General features: G+C 33.9%; 1 protein-coding gene across 6 annotated transcripts in view; it reads left to right on the forward strand.

Annotated features, from left to right (window-relative positions):
• Positions 1 to 21,550, forward strand: part of VEZT (vezatin, adherens junctions transmembrane protein) — a 102,951-nt gene that overhangs the window by 64,947 nt on the left and 16,454 nt on the right. For 4 of the 6 annotated variants that reach the window (XM_077111641.1, XM_077111637.1, XM_077111638.1 and 1 more), the window contains exons 7-11: positions 835 to 982; positions 7,746 to 8,077; positions 11,252 to 11,445; positions 16,349 to 16,449; positions 18,272 to 18,479. In XM_077111641.1, coding sequence (XP_076967756.1) covers positions 835 to 982; positions 7,746 to 8,077; positions 11,252 to 11,445; positions 16,349 to 16,449; positions 18,272 to 18,479 — 983 coding nt within the window. Of the gene's footprint in view, positions 1 to 834; positions 983 to 7,745; positions 8,078 to 11,251; positions 11,446 to 16,348; positions 16,450 to 18,271; positions 18,480 to 20,637; positions 21,517 to 21,550 lie in introns of those variants that run through there. The other 2 variants (XM_077111639.1, XM_077111642.1) reach the window with 1 other exon arrangement.

Below are 21,550 nucleotides of genomic sequence, written 5' to 3' on the forward strand. Positions count from 1 at the left end.
ATAGCATGTATTACAAAAAATAAAAAGTATGGACCACTCTCACAAATGAAGATTGCAAAACCTTTAAGTAGAATTTTATAAATTTGAGCACTATATCAAAAGATTATCATGGTATGATCAAATAAGATTATGCTAGAAATGCAAGAATGATTCAAAATCAAGAATTGTGTATACATAAAATACATATAATTTTTTACAAAAGTGTTTTGAAGAGGAGAAATTGTGTAATTATATGGATACATGCCCACAAGGAATAGGAAAATGGTAACATAGCCTATGTCAACCAATCTAGAGAGAACAGGTTTAGTGCTACTTATATTAGTAGTCTATGTATTTCAGATAATGCCCAGCTAATGATGTCCTGCAATATGCAGATTGGGAGAAGAAGAGAAGTATTTACAGTAGCATAGTGATGACCTGAGCCAGGATACAATAAAGTACCCAATACAGTTTCAAAAGGTAGGTATCAAAAATAAGTAAATTAGCACTTTAGCACTTTTGAAGAGTTCAACTTTTAATTATTTAGATATAAAAATATTTTATTCACAAGTATCCTGTAAGATGTCCAAGGTGTTATGTTAATATATATTAGATTTTAAAATTAGTTTCTTTTTAAAAAACGGAAATAAATTTCCAGTAAATGTTCATAATAAAGATTAGTAAATAGGGCAGTGCAACGATGGCTCATTGGCAGAATTCTCACCTGCCATGCTGGAGACCCAGGTTCAATTCCTGGAGCTTGCCCATGCCAAAAGAAAAGATTAGTAAATATAATTTTGGACAAGTTTGTGCTTTAATGTAGAGGCTTTGTTGATTGCCTTAACCTAATTTAACCTACCCCCTGAACTCTGAGAGTGACAATGTAACCAACTACATCTGTGTGGTGCCTTTTAAGGAGCTGGGCCTTGGACTTAGTGAAGAGCAGATTTCAGAAGAGGAAGCACATAACTTCACAGATGGCTTCAGCCTACCTGCATTGAAGGTAATCCATTTGTAGTAGGAAATTGCTGAAGACAAATACAGATTACGCCTATGTTCTCTAAACATAAATAGTGTACCTGTTTCCCTTTGTTGTTTGCTGATTGCCATCACATAAAAGCCAGTGATATTTCTGAAGCTTTTTTTAAAAGCAGAGAGCATCATAGAATGAGGAGATCCTTAAATTTTGATGTAAAAATACTTAAAATTCTTAAATTAAGCATTTCTCAAATTAGTATTCAGACATAAGTGAATTTATTTTAATAGGAAACCAATATAAATGATTTTATGACTAGCCAGTTATTTCAGCAAACATTGATAGAGCACTTGCAAGATCTATAATTTCTCTTAGAAAAGCTCCATAATTCTTATTTAGAATAAGAATTTTTTTCATGTATTAAAAACTGCATAGAAGAATATATTTGACTAGATAAAAATAAAACTTATTAACTTCAAATGCCACATAGCTTGTTTAAATGCAAACAAGCTCTGAGAAAAATTTTAATGATTTATAACATAGGATTTTATCCTTTCTATATAAACAGCGTATGGTCTAAAGCCAGTAGAAGATAGGTCAGAGGTCTGAATTGGTAATTCACTGGAGAAATAGAAATGCCCAATAAAAATTATCAAATTTTCAATGTTGGGAAAATTTTCACTTTTCTAAAAGATATTGAGAATGAATAATATTTATATCAATGAAGATTCAGGAGACCTTACACATAAGTGCTGAAAGTATAAACTCAATGCAACAGAGAATATCAGTCTTTACAGAGGTGTTATACCTTAATTCCAGCAATTTCATGTTTATGAATTTATCTCTGGAAGTAATCAAAGGTATACCAAAATATGTTTTTCTTGACATTATTACAGCAACAAATTCTGGAAACAACTTAGAAGTTAAGTAATATGAGATTGGTAATGATTTATGATACTTCATTTGAGGGACTAACTTGGAGTTAGTAGTAGGAATATTGCGGAAGAAAAGCAGCATGGAAAAATCATAAATTAAAGTACGTTACAAAAACTGTGTGTGCAATAGAATTCTGGTAATGTTTTTTAAAAATCAGTAAATGTTTTTAAATTCCTCTACTGTATCTGTAAGTTCCACTTAGATATTTCTTTATTTCTGTTCTTTAGGACTTCCTTTGATAATGTGAAAAATCAGTACAAGTACAGTTGATAGCATATGTATCAATATCCATTTTGTTTTGAGACTGTATCATATTCTATATCTTTTAAATTTTCTGATCCACAATTAAATATTCTAATTCTGCTGTCTTTCCTCTCCTGTTACATAATGTTGGCTTATTCCTACCCACATTCTAACCCTTCTTAGTAAATGGTACTACATAACTTATTAAGCTGGAAAATTTGTCATCATTCTTACCCCTCTTCTTAGCTCTTGAATCCTGTCTGTCAGCAGATCCTTCTGTTCAATTCTGTCTTCAAAGTTTAAGGCAATCATTTTTTTCTATCTCTCCTCTCACCATCCTAGTCCTAGCCACCATCTCTCTTACTTATACTTCTGCAGTAGTTATTATTTAGTTTCCTCAGTTCCCTAAATTTTATGTTTCAAAATGCAGTTTAAAATATAGAGAGCCTTAAAAATGATATATTCTGGGCAGGCCATGATGGCTCAGCAGGCAGAGTTCTTGCCTGCCGTGCCAGAGAACTGGGTTCGATCACCGGTACCTGCCCATGCAAAAAAAAAAAAAAAAGATGATATATCCTTGGATTCAGTAATTCCACTTCTGCAAATCTTTCTTAATATAGTAATAAATATATTTGCTAAATACAGTGAGGCTTTATGTACCAAATTACGCAGTGGTGAACGTTGTCAGCAGCTATACAGCTTGTTTATGAAGATTTTGTAAAAACTTAGAGAAATGTCTGTTAAAACCAGTGAAACAATCAGGATACATAATTGTATATGCAGTATGGCCATAATTCCATCTTTAAAAAAAAATAGGAGAAAGTTTACGAAGATACTAGTAGCAACTCTTTGAGGTGGTAGGCTTAGGGGTGATTTTCATTCATTTCCAAATTCAGTATCATGGCCATACTTTAGTATATAGTGGAAATAAAATAATTTTTTTCCAAGAACAATTTGAGAGGTTCAGAATGAAGAAAAAGCAAGGCTATCTTCCTTATCTCACATGTATTGTAGGATGTTGGAAAATTAAATGAGGAAACAAAAAAATACCTTGAATAGGGTCTGTTATACAGTGGATAAATGAAAATGGTAATAGCTGTTATTCTTTAAGAAGGATTCTGAAAATGAATTGAGTTATTTTCTTATTTCTTTTTAAAATTATTTTTTTGTTTATTCATCATGATGTCCTAGTAATTTCCTTTTTTCTTTATGCTTTTGATTTTTTTTTAAGCATGTTAAATCCTGAATTATATTTTGCCTTAAATACAGACAGCAAAGAAAAATAGTAAATCCCCTAGAGTCAGACTTTCCAAGTCTGACAAGCTCCATCACTTGACTACTGATGTAGCCAGTAGAACCAGTTGTTAAATGAATGAAATACTTTCCATTCCAGTACCTGCCACAAAGTAAATAATTAATAAATGTTAGCTAATATTTTTAATTGTATCTGTTGTACCCTACTGTAAAAGATGAGATTTGTTCTCTGTTGTTGTCTCCCTACCTCCATCCCCATAATCATGCTGCTTATAGCTCGTTCTTTTTTGCTCACCCATGTTGCATTACATATAAATCAGACTAACCTTAATCATGTATTTATTTGAACCTAAAATTAGTCTATAACCAAAGTCAAAAAGTCAGTTGCATTGTTATCCGAATTAGAGGCTACTTTGAAAGAAGCCTTATCTTGAGGATATCTATAGAGTGTATAAACTGCTAAAAGCCTCTGTAAGATTCAAAAATTACGTATTGACACATTATCTAGTTGCCAGTGTACCCAGACATAGAATTTTACTCTGTATTTTGTAACATAGATTTTGAAAGAAAATTCTCTTTCAAAAAAGCTTTTCAAATCCAGTGTAAAGATGGTTTACAAATAAATCAGTGCTTTATATTTTGCTTTGTAATCTTTATTGTACTCTCTGAAGAAAATGTATTTTGGATTTATTTTTTTTATTGCCCACATAACTTCCCTCAGGAAAGCTTAACCATAGCAAATGGAGCCTTTGGAAAAGAAAGCAACCTCCTTATTGCATCCTGAGGAGATGTGTATAAAATACTTAGTACAAAGGCCTTATCACTCTTGGGGAAGAAGAGGCATGTTAAGTTTTTAATTAGTGTTATTGTATCCCCTGCATAAAAAGCAGAAACATTGTAAAAATGCTTTATTAGTCAAGACTTCCTACTTTCCTATAAAGTGCACTTATATCCTCGTCCAAGCAGCTTCACTCGTATTTGGTCCCTCCACTTCTACTCTCACTTCCCTATGATCTCTCAACACGGCAGCCAGACTGACTTGTTACCCTCTTAGTGGCTTAAAAGTCAGAGGTACCTCAGTGGCCTCATCACCTCCCATGCTTACTCTGCCTCTGCCTCATAGGCCTTTTTGCTGTTTCTTGGATGTGCCGAGTGCACTCCTGCCACAGGACTTGGCACTTGATTCTCCTGCACCATGGAACTCTCTACCCTGATGTAACCTCCCAACACTTATTTCAGGTCTTTATTAAGATGGTATTTATTCCACTGTTTCCTTTTTCCCTTTTCATATATATGTATATATATATGCACACAAACGCACATTTCCTATTGTCTTTCTGCATTAGTCATCCACCAAGAAACTCTTTTACTTGTTAATTATTTTTCCCCTACTTGAATATAACCCCCATCAAGGCAGGAATTTTTTTTCTCTCTTGTTCACTGCTGAATTATCAGCACCTAAAACACTGCCTGGCACATAGAAGGTCCTCAAAAAATAGTTTTTGAATGAATGAATAAGGGTATAAAAATCATTTTCGTCACAAAATTTAATGGTTAAATACGAAAGACTTGCAAGGTAATCTTATTTAAATTCAAGAATTGCTAGATATTGTATCTGGCTATTCGGAAATTCAGTCTTGTTTACTTTAAAAAGTAAGTCAGTGCTAAAATAGATTTACAAGCATAATTTTTAATTTTTTAATGAAAGTCTGAGAGCTGACCGTTTTCATGATTGTGGAAAATTGGAATATAAATTATCTAAAGTGGTTCTATCCGCCAGTTTGTGTCTGCTTGCTACCTTTTGCTCATAGTAGATTGTTTCCTCATGTATTTGTTTGTTTACTTGTTTGTGGGATATCCTCATCTTGAATGGGGCTATATTTGGAGGAATCCTTTGCTGCTTGGATTTAGGCTATGAATCTCAAGAATAGGTTTTGAAGTTTCTTGTACTAGATAACTGTTTCTGGGTTATAATCATCTTAGAACTAATTTCTATATTGATTTCTTTACATGGATTTCCTAGACCTTGATAATTTTAAACCCCACACTTAGGAGTTTGGAACACATAAACTTCTTTATCTCTGTCAGATGGTAGATTTTTTTTAATTGACATATCTTCACACACATGTAGTCCATACATGGTGTACAGTCAGTGGCTCACAATATCATCACATAGTTGTATATTCAAAACCATGATCATTTGTAGAACATTTGCATCACTCCAGAAAATCAAATAAAAGAAAAAAAAACAAAAATTCATACATCCCATACCTCTTACTGTTCCCTCTCGCTGACCACCAGTATTTCAATTTTGTTTTAGTCCACACTTGAAAGATCTCTGGGGACAAGGCTACTTTTCCTATCTCTGTGTAAGTCTTAAAACCAAAACATGTGATCCTGAGACTGGACCTGCACTCCTTGGATAGACCAAGCATCTGCTCACTCCCTATTGCATTGGTTCCTCAGTTTATTCTTCATTTCTGGCAGGGTTTTCTCTTTTTTTCTGGATATTTAGCTATGCATTTAAACAAACTTTTGTTATATTTTGTCTAGCATTTCTTATTATTTGAGGTAGAATTTTCAGTATAGAATTAGTTGTATAGAATTTAAGAATATGCATAACAACATACGTTAAAATATTCAGAACAGTGCAATGGTGGCTCAATGGCAGAATTCTCACCTGCCATGCCAGAGACCTGGGTTCGATTCTCAGTGCCTGCCCATGCAAAAAAAAGAAAAGAAATATATATATAGATTCATATGTAGTATAACATATATACATAGTAATAATACAAGAAGCAAGGATAGAAATCATGGTACTATATAATTTTTGCTTAATCTCAGTAGTTTTACTTTTTGTATGTTTGAGATATTTCATAATCAAAGATATAAAAGTTTTAAAATTGATTTCTATATTTAACTTACCTTATACTGCATTGGTCTTGAAAGTACCAAAATTGTCTTTAACAATATTCTATTATATATTTTATTTAAATTTGTGTATATGTATGTGAGTGTGTATACAGCTGCATTTTATCTGATACCTCAATCATTTATAGTAAATTTCTTTACTGGTAGTTCTGCTTCTATACAACTAGTAAAATTATTTTTAATATTATATTTGTGCTAGCCAATGCCTATAAGAATTTGGTAATAATTTTACTAAAATTCTCAGATTGGAATTTTATATCTAATTTTGTTTTTCAGGTGTGCTTTTTGCCATGAACTTAAACACATTCTAGTATTTTATACTGTAAAAATTAAAATATGTGCAACAAAGTGATTTCTTAACATTGGTGTCTTATTTCTGTGCCATATGTCAGTGCCTGATATCAATCTTCCCTTGCCCTAAATATGCCTATTCTGTCCTTTATAGTTAACGTAAGAATTCAAGTAACATCACTTGTTTTAAAACTTCTTATAAAATCAAAACTTCCTGCAATTCCAAAAATAATTCTTGCCATCACCCCCTTTTGGATTGTGGCAGCTATCAAAGCCTTAACACCAGTGTTCCCCATCCAAGCCACAATCATCTTTTCCAAACTACTGTAGCTGCCTCCTGACTGACTTCTTTGCTTCTTCTTTTATTCTCCCATGGTGTGAATCATCCATTTGCACTGTAAATCATATCAAATTATCCCCCTATTCTAAGTCCCTTCCCCATCACCTAGTCACTTAATACATTTTTTCCTTCATTTTATTGCCGGACATTATTACAGTGTAACCTACTTTTATATTTTCTGTCTCCCCAATTAAAATATGGGTATCAGAAAGTTAAAGAATTTATCCATTTTGTTCACTGCTACGTGACCCCACACTTACAATAGAAACTAGCACAAAGTAGATGTTCAGTAACTATTTCTTGAATAAACAAATTTATTCCTTCAAATATCACAGAAATAACTGAATAAATATATTTAAGAGCACAGTCTTAAGTACCTAAAAATGTTGTTTCCTGAATCCATCAGTGATTTTTTTTTCATTTGTGTGAGTCCATTGGTCCTACTTTCTTCTTTTCTCCAGTGTATAAAATTATCTTAATGACTCATGATAACTTCTAATAGGTTTGTCCGCTTCCAAAACTTCTGTACTAAATTAAATACTGGTGTTACCTGTTACGTTAGGATCAGAAGTTCCATACACCATTATTATATAACTTGATATAACATTCTTGGCTAATATTTTGGTATAATATTTTTTACTAATCATAGAGTTAGTTCAGGCTCATCTGTATTCTGTACTTAGGAAAAAGTGGAAATTGAACCAGAATTTAAGTTAAGCAAATGTGTAGATTGTTTTTAACGTCAGCTGATACATCTTATTGATCTAGTTCCTTTTTCTTTTTTTTCTTTTTTAGGTTTTGTTTCAACTGTGGGTGGCACAGAGTTCAGAATTCTTCAGGCGATTAGCCTTATTACTTTCTACAGCTAATTCACCTCCTGGGTCCTTACTTACTCCAGCACTTATGCCTCATCTTATTTTATCAGATGTGACTCAAGGTCTACCTCATGCTCATTCTGTTTGTTTGGAAGAGCTTAAGCGCAGTTATGAGTTCTATCGATACTTTGAAACTCAGCACCAGTCAGCACCCCAGCGTTTTTCCAAAACCCAACAGAAGTCAGGAGAGCTGAATAATGTTCACACAGCAGTACGCAGCTTGCAGCTCCATCTGAAAGCATTACTGAATGAGTAAGTTTGGAAGCCATATTAGGAATTTCCCCATGGTTGTTAGCAAGCTTCACTCTTATGCCATTATGGTTGTTGGCTTGTGTCCTAGCTCAAAAGAAGAAACAAAATTGAGACATGTAGCATGAATGGTGGTTTATAGCCACAAATGTAGCAGAAACAATTACTTGTAAGTTGTATAACTTGGGAAAATCACTTATACTTTTTATTTTTCCTGATTTTAGAAAATCTAGAAAGCTGGAATGAAAGCTGTTGTTCGTTCTATTTGAGAGTTAAATGGAGAAGGCTATCAGACTGAGCTTATTATTATTTTTTTTAATCTCTCTTAAAGTAGGGCACTTAAACTGGAATCTGAAGTCTGAGAGAAATATCTGCCAGCTCTGGAGTAGTAGATTACAAGAGATGTTGTTATACATAATTGAGTAATGTATTGCTGTTTTTCTAAATTCCAGCAGATTTGGACATTTTCTGTAGCAAAGGACAAGCTTTTTGGCCCTGATTGAATGTTAAAATGTAGTGTCCATAATTTATATTTGTTCTTCTTCCACCTTACATGATAATGTTGGTATTCTGCCCTAATTTCCAAAATTTTATGTCCCACACTTTTATCAGTTGAGAATCCTCTTTCAAAAAATTTCTACATGGAGAATTTTTCAGAAAAAAATTTCAGATTTAAAACTTGAGTCATGGTATACAGTATTCACATGATATTTTTTCAATAAGATTTTTCTCTATCACATATTCATGCTGTAAGACAGAGAAAATGAATGGTTGGGTCCATGCCATGTTGGTAATCAGGAAGGTGGACGTGAAGAATTGGTCAGAGAAATTTAAAGTGTTGATAAGATTATAGTTGATGTCCTTGACCTTGGATGCTAACCAAGAAGTGAAAGGTCAGGGCAGTGATCAGTTTCATAAGTGGGTGAACAAAACCATTCCAACCAATGCTAACGAACATCTAGGGCGTTATAAAGGATTCTACAAAGGTTCTGTGCACTAGGGTAACATTCCAGAAACCTACAATTTCCAGATAGGTCCCTGGACCAGATAAGTCCTGAAATGCAGAGGGGCCAGCCTCTCTAGAACATCAGATAATTCCATCCCCCTATGCCATATTATCAATAGACCCTTCCAACATGAAAAAGTTAAGAATGGCCATAGCCCAAATACCCTAAAGAGTGGGAGAAGGATCAAAGGTGATAGTGGAATTATACAGAGAAGATAGGGCTTAAGAAACATGTATGATTGTTGAATCATTATATTAATATTTCTTTTAGTCTCCAGTATCTTAGAGCAGCTAAAAATAAAAGCCTAAAATTATGGAATTGTAACCCATACCAAACTCCGAAATCTGTTCTACAACTAATTGTTGCTGTGTGCTTTGAAATTTATTCCTTTTTGAATATATATTATTTTTCACACAAACGAAAAAAATAAATTTCTTCTAGCTTCCAGTGTTTTAGAGAAGCTAGAAGGAAAAAACCTGAAATAGTGGAATAGTAACCCATCAAGACTCTAAAATCTGTCTGTATCTACTTGTTGAAGTGTACTTTGAAAATCATTTCTTTTTCTTTGTATATGTGTTATATTTAACAATAAAAAAATTTAAAAAAAGAAAAGTGGGTTAAAAGGACTTCAAGTCTCAGTAAAAACAAAAGGCTAGTTTACTGAAGGGAAGATACGATATACAAGAATAGGAAATTAAAGTCAGAAAAACGTTTTTAAAAGATAAGCTTTTCCTGATCATTTCGAGGTCTGAGGTTGGTAGATGTAAGCCTTTTATTGGAGCATAGGGGAGATTTAGAAACTGTGAAGCAGGTCTGTAGCTGCTATTCTAAGAAAGCAGGTGAATGCTAACCTGACTCTTATCCTGTCTCCCATAGGGAATATGGGAGATAAGGTAATCTCCACTTGAGTGGGTAGCAAAGGTAGGACACTTATCAGAGGAGAGCAAGATTTCAGCAGGAAGGTTTTAATAGCCAAAAAATTTGTTTTGGCAATAGAATCAGAATCAGAAATATGCAGAACATAGGAAGATGGATCAGGGAATGGAGAGGGCTACTCTGGATGGACATGAAATGAAAAAGAAGAGCTTTACCTTGGGTAGAGATTGTGGATTGTGCTGGGGGAATATTTTCCATGATAGAAATGAAATACTCTGTAAATGCTACTATATGTCTCCTTTCTAAGTAGAGGAGCTAGAGAATATGCCAGTTACAAGCCATCATATCTGATTTGCTCTCTATAACGTTGCTACACATTATTTTTAAAATGTTATCTAAAAGTTTTGTGTTTCATATTTCAAAACCCTCTTTTCATGTTTCATTCCTCCTTCTCCCTTTGCCTCCCTCTCACTAGTTGTCTTCTTTAACTTGAACTAGACCATTAACCCTCTAACTGTTCTACCAATCTCCAGAGTATTCACTACCAGATAAATTCTACTGAAGCATATATTTGCCTTCTCACTTAATCCAAAATCTTCACTGGGTTTTGAAATGTAACAGGTTAAGACTACAATCTATATAAAATATTCTATAGAAAAGATTTGCCATACCCTGATTACAGTCTGCTAATCTATTTTTACTTGCCTACTTTTTTCAGTCCAGCCAAAGTATATAAATGTCTTTACCTATGTCTGTCTACAATGACTTTCCTCGTCTTTTGTACCTACTCAGATTTTATCCATCTTCCCAGACTATGTCAAAAGGACCTTTTCCTTATAGCTGTTCCTTGTCCGTACTGATAGCTGATAGTAACACCCCCACCTTCTGAATTCTTATAGCATTATCTGTATCTCTCTCTGATAATATCCTTTCGTATCTGGTTTCAGCCTAGTTTTATAGTAAGCTACCAGCCATGTGAGTCAGGGTAAGATTCTTAAACCCTCTGGACTTGACTCCTTATCTATAAAATGGAAATATTTATAATTTTTTAATAGTATTGCACTTTATTTATGTAGATAGGTAATTTCCTTGGTTAAATTATAAGTTTCTTATAAGTAGAAGATTGATTTAATTTATCCTTTCAGCTCATAAACTACTTAGTATGTTTGCAGGTAATGCTTGTTGAATAAATGTATGATGCTTTTTATAAACTTATTTTTAAATAAGTATTGTGAATTATAAATTTTCCATTTTCCATTTTAGACTTCTGTTTCTGGTTGTGTTTATTACTCAGGGTAATCATTCTTGAAGATGAACTTGAAAAGCTTGTTTATACTAAAGAAAACCAAGAACTAGTGTCAGAAGCTTATCAAATCCTAGAACAGAAATTAAAGTTGATTCAGCCCCATGTTCAAGCAAGCAACAGTTGCTGGGAAGAAGCCATTTCTCAGGTGGACAAACTGCTCCGACGAAATACAGATAAAAAAGGTACATACACTTGCATACTTACCAGACATACTTATTCCATCCTGATAGGATTTTATTTTCTAGATGTGTAGGTAGATTTCTTGTGAAACTGACTTCACAGAATTTCCTAGTTTACTAAAAACTACTGCACTAATGTATAAATTGTGACATTGAATGCAAAATCTTGGCTTCTTATTTTGTAAATAAATAATATGATTTGAAAATTCAGTAAATCGTATACCTCCCTTTTTTAAAAAACTTAAATGAAGGGATAGATTTTATCCCTCCATTTATCCCACAAACTGAGAATTTTTCTTTTAAGATTAAAGTACCTACATCAGTCATTCAGAAATAATATACTAATGATGCAATTAGTGGTACTGCATATTCATTATCAATGGTCTAACTTTTTTTTTAATCTATTTTTATTGAGAAATATCCACACATGTACAGTCCAATCATATTATACAATTAATGGCTCACAGTATCATATAGTTGTGTATTCTTCACCATGGTCATTTTTAGAACATTTGCATTACTCCAGAATTCTAACATGTTTTGAGTCTCATTTAATTGTAATATATCAATTGCCTGGGTATAAATGCAGTCTTGAAATTATCAGCTAAACTACTTTCATCTGACCCAAATTTTACATCACTAATTTCATTGAAAATGTTTGGCATGTTAATTTTTTAATTATACAAACCAATACTGTGTTTATCCCTTGGATCTTTATTATGAGCTTAATCATACTTATGCATAGAAATTATGTTGCTGCTAAAGATGATTAATGCTTTATCATCTTATTAGTCATTGTTTTGTTTACAGCCAGATCAGCAATGTCTTAAACTAACTGAATAAAAAATATTAACTCTTTCAAAGTCAACGATAACATGCTAATTACCAATACACTACCACCAAGTTTCCTTTATATCTCAAGTATAAATAGTGAATAATTTTTGCTCCCAAAGATAAGATTGCCAAGGACTTTTAATATGTACAAATACTTAACACACCTATTAAGCTTTTTGATACTACTAGAGCTTTTGAATATGTTTTAAAAACTCAAGGCCTTTGAATGTTAAAAGATGAACCCCATTCAATCCGCCCTCAGCATACTGTAGATTTTGATTCTTAGTCTATCATTTAATTACTATTTGCCATTGTTGTTAGATGTGCGTGCAAACCTGGAAAGGTGATAAGCCATTTCTTAATTTTTTTGCTCATAGATTGTAATGATATGAATTAAGATGCAGGTAATTCACATCCACAGTGGCTGTGGATATACAACTTTAAATGAAATGCTTATTTGAATTTTTCAAGAATCCCCAGCTGTTGACCTTCTACCACATGTTCCTTATCTATGTATGTGTTTTTTTAATTCTTTTATTTTGTTGTTCATTTGAGAGTGAGTAGCAGATATGAAGTCCCTATATCACTAAATACGTCTGTTTGAATTTTTGCAAAATATGGAAAATCTCCCACATACCTACAGTTTACCATCAAAATCTTGGAATTAATATGGATATAATATTGCCATGTAATCCTCAGACCCCATTCAAATTTCACTAATTGTCCCCATAATATTTTTTATTGGTCTGGATCAAGATCACACATGGCATTTAGTTGTCATGCTCTTTAATCTCTTTAAGCTTTTCCTTGTCTTTCGTGATAAATATTTTGTGAAGAAATACTTTGAGGTTAGATAAAAATCAAAATCCCACCCACTATAAAACATACACATACTATATGACTCAGGAGTATCAGTCCTTAGAATTTACCCAGGAGATATATAATTTAATATTCATACAAAAACCTGTACGCAAATGTTTGTAGCAGCTTTAATCATAATCACTAAAAACTGGAAGCATCTCAAGTATCCTTTACCTACTGAATAAATAAAATTGTTGTACATCATCTGTACAATGGACTCAGCAAGAAAAAAGAATGGACTGATACAACAACATGTATGACTCTCCAATGTGTCGCACTAAGTGAAAAAAGCCAGACACAAACCACTACCTACTATATTATTGCATTTACATGACTTTTCTTAAAAGGCAAAATTGATAGAAACAGAAAACTGATAAAAATAGATTGGGATTGGACATAGAAGAAGGAGTTGGTTATAAAGATGCATCAAAGTATTTTGGAGGGGTGGAACTGTTATATGTCTTAATTTTGATGGTGGTTACATAACTTTGTTGGTCTAAACTCAGAATTGTACAGCAAAAAGTGAATTTCAAAATAAATTAGCTTTAAAAAATTTCACCCCTCAGTTTTAGCATTCATTGATGGTTCTTGCTTGAATTGGATATTATGGTCATGATTGCCAAATGGAAATTTTCTAATTTCACTTTTTCCTTTTACGCAAATCAGTTGACACTCTTCTGTAAAGTAAAACAGTTAGTTGACACTTTTCTTTATGTAAAGCATCCATCTCCCCCACTTATTTATATCAATATGGACTTAAATATTCCTATTTTATTCAGTGGGTCATAATTTGTTACTATCATTATATATTTTTTTGATGCTCAAATTGTCTGAGTTTTGGTCAGAAGGAACCTGTTTAAATGCTTTTTTGTCACCACTGATCCTTGAAGACTTTCTTACTTACTTGTACTTCCCTTGCCCCAGTCCCATCATCAGCCACGTCTCCGAAAAACCCTGATTCCTTTTCATGGAGAATAACATTTAGAATCCAATATCTGGGTGCTAGACTTACACATGGCCCCTGGGATGTTATTGCTTTTAGGCCCTCACAGTGTATATAGCCACAAAGTATATATGTGTTTTATATGCATTTACCTACTTATATCTATTTCTGAATCTGTCCATTTATTAATATAAGGCATGAATTCATACCAACACCTCCAGTTCCATTCCAACATTTATTCTGTCCTTCCCCTTTTCCATATTTTTGCCTCCCTTCTCCGATACTGAGAAACTTGGCTTTTGTTATCTTACTATATTTACTTATTTACTCCCTATGTGACCAATCACCTGAGGCTATGGGCTGTCTTCTAAGCCATATTGCTGCTGACTCACAACACCTGATGAAAGTTCTACCAATCCCAACTTGCTTTGACCATTCCAGTCCATGGCAGCCTAGAACTTCTCCTGACTCTGAGAATTTTGCTATTTCTTGCCACCTCTTGCTGATTGAAAAATACCCCTTTCCAGCATCCTGTTACCACATGGCCCCTGGGATGTTATTGCTTTTAGGCCCTCACAGTGTATATAGCCACAAAGTATACCATCCCCACCTGTTGAGAGTTCCACACCAACTGAGAGTTCTCCCCAGCCTTACCATCATGCTGAACATGCTGGCCAAGAATCCCCACCCTCACCCATGCCTCACTCTGATTTTTACCAGCTAACAGTCCCTGTCATCACTATTGCATTGACTCCCTCCAGTCAAGTTTTCACTGACTATTATCTTTATAAAATTAATTTAATATTTATTTCATGAAGGACTAGTGCATTTATAGTTTTAAAAAAGGCACAAAAGGGTAGTAATATGGTTCTGGTTTGGTAGCAACTGGATTGCAATATACCAGAAATGAAATGGCTTTTAAAAAGGAAAATTTAGTAAGTTGCTAGTTTAAGTTCTAAGGCCAAGAAAATGTCCCAATTAAAACAAGTCTATAGAAATGTGTAATTTAAGGCATTCAGGGAAAGATACCTTGGTTCAAGAAGGACAATGAAGTTCAGGGTTTCTTTCTGAAGTGGAAGGGCACATGGTGAACACAGAGTTTCTCTCTCATCTGAAAAGGCACATGGTGAACACGGTCAGGGTTCGTCTCTCCGGAAGGGCACATGGCAAGCATGGCATCATCTGCTAGCTTCTTCTCCTGGGTTCCTGTTTATGAAGCTCCCCAGGAGACATGTTCCTTTCTCATCTCCAAAGGTCACTGTCTGGTAGACTCTGCTTCTCGTGGCAATGTCATTCTGCTCTGCTCTCTCTGAATCTCTCTCATTCTCCAAAATGTTTCCCCTTTTATAGGACTTCAGAAACTAATCAAGACCCACCCAAATGCGTGAAGACACGCCTCCAGCTAATCTAGCTTAACAACCACTCTTGACTAAATCACATCTCTAGGGAGATGATCTAATTACAGTTTCAAACATACAATACTGAATAGGGATTAGAAGAAATGGCTGCCTTTACAAAACGGGATTAGGATTAAAACATGGCTTTTCTAGGGTACTATACATCATTTCAAACCAGCACATATGGAACTCATCTCCTATGAATCCCTGTCCTAGCTGCCCAGTCTCTTCCTTAAAGGAAACTCTATCAGTTTCTTATGTATCTTCTAGAGATATTTCATGTGCATATTAATATAAGCCAATGTTAGTATCTTTTTCTTTTTTTATAAAATACTACATGTACTGTTATATAACATGCTTTTTAAGCTTGACAGTATATTCAGCTGCTTTGTGCATCTTTGTATGTACTTTATTAAACCAGGCCTCTTAATGAACCTTTAAGATGTTTTCAGAGCCTTTTCTAATGTTTAAAAGCCATTTGTAATTCCTTTCCTGAGAATTCATATACTTTTTCCATTTTTCTATGGTTAATTTTCTTACTGATTTGTAGAAATTCTTTTCTCTGTTAGGGAAATTGGTCCTCTGTAAGATGTAATTTTTTTTTATTAAGTACCTGTTATGTCCCAGATATTGTGGTAAGAGGAATAAAACAAGGTCCTTTCCTTCAAAAGTTTAACTTCAACTGAAGAGAAATATATAAATCTACTGATGTTACTGTTATTAGCTTTGTTTTTTTTTTACAGATTAGAAATTATAATTGGAACAAGTTGGACTATGAAATTGCCTGTGTTAGTATTAAATACTTACTAGACCTGCACTAATTTCAATGTGGCCTATTTCTTATCTTTATCCCATCCCCTCTTTTTTTAAGGCAAGCCTGAAGTAGCATGTGAAAACCCACATTGTACTGCAGTACCTTTAATTCAGCCTGCTCTACACATAGTAGACAAAGACCCAATCCCTGAAGAGCAGGTAGGCATGAAATTTTCTTTTCTAAAGGAGAGCTTCACATAAAAAATTTACCTACATTTCTCTTTAAGTAGCATGGATAATATTTTCATAAACTAAGTTGTCAAATTTGTTTCTGATGGGCTTTAAAGTTACAACATAATGTATTGAATTTACTATATTGCATCATTAGTTTTTAGCACCTTGAATTTGAACCATTTGCATCTACCAGCAGATTATCTTGTTATTTATATCTACTTATCCATTTATAGAGGCCCTTAAAAGTGATTAAACACATAAGATAATAATTAGTGCATTGACAAAGTTGTCTCCTGAAATACTGGAAATGTTTTATATCTTGGTCTACGTGGTGGTTACCAGGGTATATACAAATATAAAAATCCTGTACATTTAAGATTTGTGTACTTTACTTACGTTTGTATTTTAGTCAGGGTTCTTCAGGGAAATAGAACCATCAGGATATTTATAAGCATATATGTATGTAAATATTAGGAGATTTATTATAGGAATTGTCTCGTGTGATCATGGGGATTGGCCTGTCCGAATTCTGTAGGGTAGTTCACAACCTGGGAACTCCAGTGAAGGATTTATGAATTCCCCAGAAGTTAGCTGGCTGAAATAGAAATTAAAATTCTTTCTGACTGTGAAATCATGGGTTCTCTTTAAGGGCTTTAGCTGATTGGATGAGACTTCTCTCATTGCTGGATGCAATCACCTGACTAATGATTTGAATCCATGAAATATACTTACACTAACAATCAGACCAGTGCTTCCTTGACCAAACAACTGGACACCATAGCTTAGCCAAGTTGTCACAGGAATTTAGCCATCACAGTATGTTATTCCTCAATTTAAAAAAATCAATTTTTTTAAATGATTGCATTGGATATTGATAAAGATTTCTTTTTTTCATCATAAGGAAAATTTCCTGGTCGTATCTATTTAGGGTTCTTAATTGCAAATTCTTTTTAGTTGGTTAAACGGACAAGAAATTTACTACAAAATATCAGATAGCTTACAGAACATTTCAGAGGGCTAGAGAGCCAGGCTCGAACCAGATGGAGGTAAACAACCAAAATCACTCAAAGAACTGTTCCAGTGGAGATACAACTATTAAGTCACTGGTTACAGATATTGCCTTCCATCAGTCTTGAGTAGTCAGAACTATTCTTACAAGATTTACCTCTAGAAACCTGATTTGCCACCATACTTGCCACAATTGGTTTGTCTAGGTACTTTTTTTTTTTTAATCACAAGCTTCAGAATCTGGGATAATGCAGGTACATCTGATTAGAGGATTCCAAGTCATATGCTGTGGCCTTACTGCTGGAGAGGCTGGGTAAGCAGCTATTCTGCCATCTGTCTTAGAAATATGGAAAACCAGAAGATGATATGATCTTCAAACCTAAGTAGAGGGTTCAGACGTCCTGGGAAATCAAAATGTCTATCCAAAGAAAGGTAAAATAACTGAGCCAAAGTTATAAAATACCTTTTAATTTTGATTGGTTTTGATATAGTTAATTACTGTAAACTTGACTAGGGTCTATAGTATGGTATCATAGTAGGTAAGTAAAAATTGAAATTGTTAAACTTTCTTATCTACAACTCTTTTTCGGCATCAACTGGTATATATATTTTTTTGAGATTTAGATTTATCTATAGGTTTTTATGTTTGCTTTTTTTGCCCGACTGTGCTTTAATGACCTGTGCCAAAAGCAAGTTCTCATTTTTTTTACATCTCAGAGATGGTTAGGTGCTAGTAAATGAATGATTCTATAAAATGCTCTACATGAAGTGAAGTGCTTTTTCTTTTATTCATTTTCAGGAATTAGAAGCTTATGTAGATGATATTGATCTTGACAGTGATTTCAGAAAGGATGATTTTTATTACTTGTCTCAAGAAGACAAAGAGAGACAGAAACGGGAACAGGAAGAATCCAAGAGGGTACTCCAGGAATTAAAATCTGTTCTGGGATTTAAAGCATCAGAGGCAGAAAGACAGAAGTGGAAGCAACTTCTATTTAGTGATCATGGTTAGTACTGAGTTCAGAGTTATTTCAATTTGGAGTGTGCCTTTTTTGAGTCATGAATGTTATTTTAGCTTTAGAATTCTTATGGCTTTAAGTATGGGGTCTACCAGTAGGGATGGTACTTGTCTTCTAGACACAAAATTAGTATGATCATTAAACGAGTAGGTATGTAATCAGATTAGAAATACGAAAATACATTTTCTTATCAGCTATTTCATTTTTTACCAAATTTGTTTTGGAGCAGACAGTGTGCTTTTAAATAATTTGTGGAGTATTTTAAATAAAATATCTTTTTCAGGTATAGTGAATTTGAGGTTCTGAACTCTGCTCTCCTTATATTAAGATATAATAGTACAGGCAGTGGTAGCTCAGTGGTAGAATTCTTGCCTGCCATGCCGGAGACCTGGGTTACATTCCTGGTGCCTACCCATGTGAAAAAATTAATAAATAAAATAATAAATACTTCAATGAAACATGAAATTAATAGCCTTATGTTCCTTATTGGAAAAAAATGAGTTGAGACCAAGGCTAGTTAGCTATATCATTTTACTTAAGTGATTTGAAACCTCAGTAGATGGGGACAGGGGAGGTGCTTCTATATACACTGTCTCTCTACTCCCAAAGATTAGCCTTAGGGTCCTTCTTCATTTTTCTCACCCGTTTTTCTTGGGTCACACTTCACTGGAGGAGGGAGGAAGGGCTGGCAGGGAAGCTTGATATTTGACTATATCAACCTTAGCTGAGAGAAATTAATTCCTGTGGATTTCTAAGAAAGTGGAATGAGACTTCTCTTCCATTTTAGAGTATGTGGGGCTTCAGAATCACTGCCTTCCTTTCCTCTTTTTCCCTGAAAGTATATAGCTTACTTATACTTCTAAAATGTTCTTCAGGTTTCTCTTTTCTTCATAGGATCCTTACCATTCTCAGTTGTCCAGATCTTCATTTTGTATCTTCCTTTTTCTTCCTTTGGCCCCCTTCTAGTTCAGGACCTCATTAGCTTATGCCATTTTCAGTACCCTTCTGAATTATTTTGGAAACTCCTTCCAGATCTTTCTCAATATCACATGGATAACTGTACTTTCTATCTTAAGAACCTATAGTAGTTCCCCCTTTCTTGGTGTATTAAATCAAAACTCTCTTCCTGGTTTTAAGCCTTTCCATTTTATGAGTCTATCATATCTAACTATATTTCCCACTGTTTCTAATGTAGATACCTTCTTCTAGTTATATTTCTCTAATTAGACTTGCTGTTTTTATTCATGAAAAAAAAAAATTCATGCTGTTCCCTTTACTGAGAATTCTGTCTTCTCCACCAAGCTGTCCTCTCTCCTTCTCCATTAATTCTCTGATTGCTCCAGCCCTGCTACTTGCCTTACCTCACAGACCCTCTCACCAGATGGGTACTGTAGTGACATGAAAATTAAGTCTTGAGTAGCAAAGCATATATCAGAGAAGGGAAATGATTACGAACTTCCCAGAAGCAGCAGTGAAGATAGAGTTACTGCAGCACGTACATAAATCAGAGATTACAGGTATTATGCTTTTGGCACTACTGTTTTCTAATATTTTTTTCTGTGCAACTAATTATAGTTTCCTTAAACTTTATGACTCCCCCACATCAAATTTTTCATTGAACATGTAGTTCCTGAGTGCCTAGTATAGGCTAGGTATCATTTACTCTTGTATCATTAGCACTAGATCAAGAGACAAAAATCCCTACCCTCTGAAGGTTTACTTTGTGGCACAGTGTTAACACACTCGTCAATTGATCCTCTCATCATAAAAGTTATATCCTTCCATTTAATTAGCAACAATCATGCATATCAATTAACTTCTAATATATGTTGCATTCTTCAAGGACTAGCAGATTTATAGACTAAAAATGTACATGAAGACTGAAAATAGCATTGTTTCTGTCTTTATTTAATATTTATTCATGTAACTTAAAAATTTCCTATTGACATTATAGGCAAAGATATAATAATGAGAACAGTATGTCTTTTTTTTTCAGGTATATGCTTTTGATTTAGTTTACATTTAAAAGGGTAAATAATGCTGATTTGTTTAGTTTGTGAAAATAAGTAACTAGTGGCTAATACCATGCTTTTCCCATGAAAAGTTTTAGTACATCTTCCAGAGTTGTTTTCATCTCTGCCTACAGGGGTAAAGTCCGAATGGAATTAGAAAGGGAAATTCTACACTGGAACCTGCTGTTGCCATATTTTTCTGTTGTTGCTGCTTCTCTAGTGGAGTTACTGCAGCTTAGGGATCTGTTTCTTGGAAATGGACACATTTTACAAAAATATTTTTTTAAATAAACGCCAGATCTTCAAGAAGTGCTTTTTTTTTTCCTTCCGTCATGCTTCCTAATATATTATTTTGTATTAACCCCTCATACTGGGAGGAGAGACTGCCTAGCAAGCAACCCACTGCCTACTAACATCAGGAGGGGCTAAATAAAACTTCATTTTCCTTGCAAGGACAACTTCTGCCGTATGGATATGTACTGTTGTATTTATGTATTATGCTTTGTACAGTAGTCAATCTTGAATGCAGATTTTATTCCATTTGTATTTTACTGTGGCGTACCAACTATGTAGAAGTTATGACTTTACTTTCATCAGGGTCTTAATAGGTGGTTGGCAAGTAAGTTGAAAATTGTATATTGCATTTTTCCATGCTGTTTAATTTGTAAATATATATGTATTGACAATATAAATATTATTTGCATTATTTTAGGCCTTTTTTCTGATGCACTATCAGTGGAAACCATGCTGCTTATTCTTTAATGAAGTGGCTTTCAAATTTAGTGTGTACCTGAAGGCTGATCCCTCAACCCCTACCTTACCTCCCAGGGCTTTCAGTTGAGTAGGTCTGGGGCAGGGCCTGAAATTTTGCATTTCTAACAAATTCCCAGATGATGCTAATGCTGTTGGTTGACCACATTTTTAAAACCTTTGCTTTAATATTTTGAATAAGATACACATGTGAGGATTTTAGAGATCCTTATTAAATTCCTATCTCATTTCATTTCTTAGGCATTTTATCTTTTGTGAAATTCCTGAGTTTTAGAA

Source organism: Tamandua tetradactyla, chromosome 7, assembly GCF_023851605.1.
Source record: "Tamandua tetradactyla isolate mTamTet1 chromosome 7, mTamTet1.pri, whole genome shotgun sequence".
NCBI classification, from domain to species: domain Eukaryota; kingdom Metazoa; phylum Chordata; class Mammalia; order Pilosa; family Myrmecophagidae; genus Tamandua; species Tamandua tetradactyla.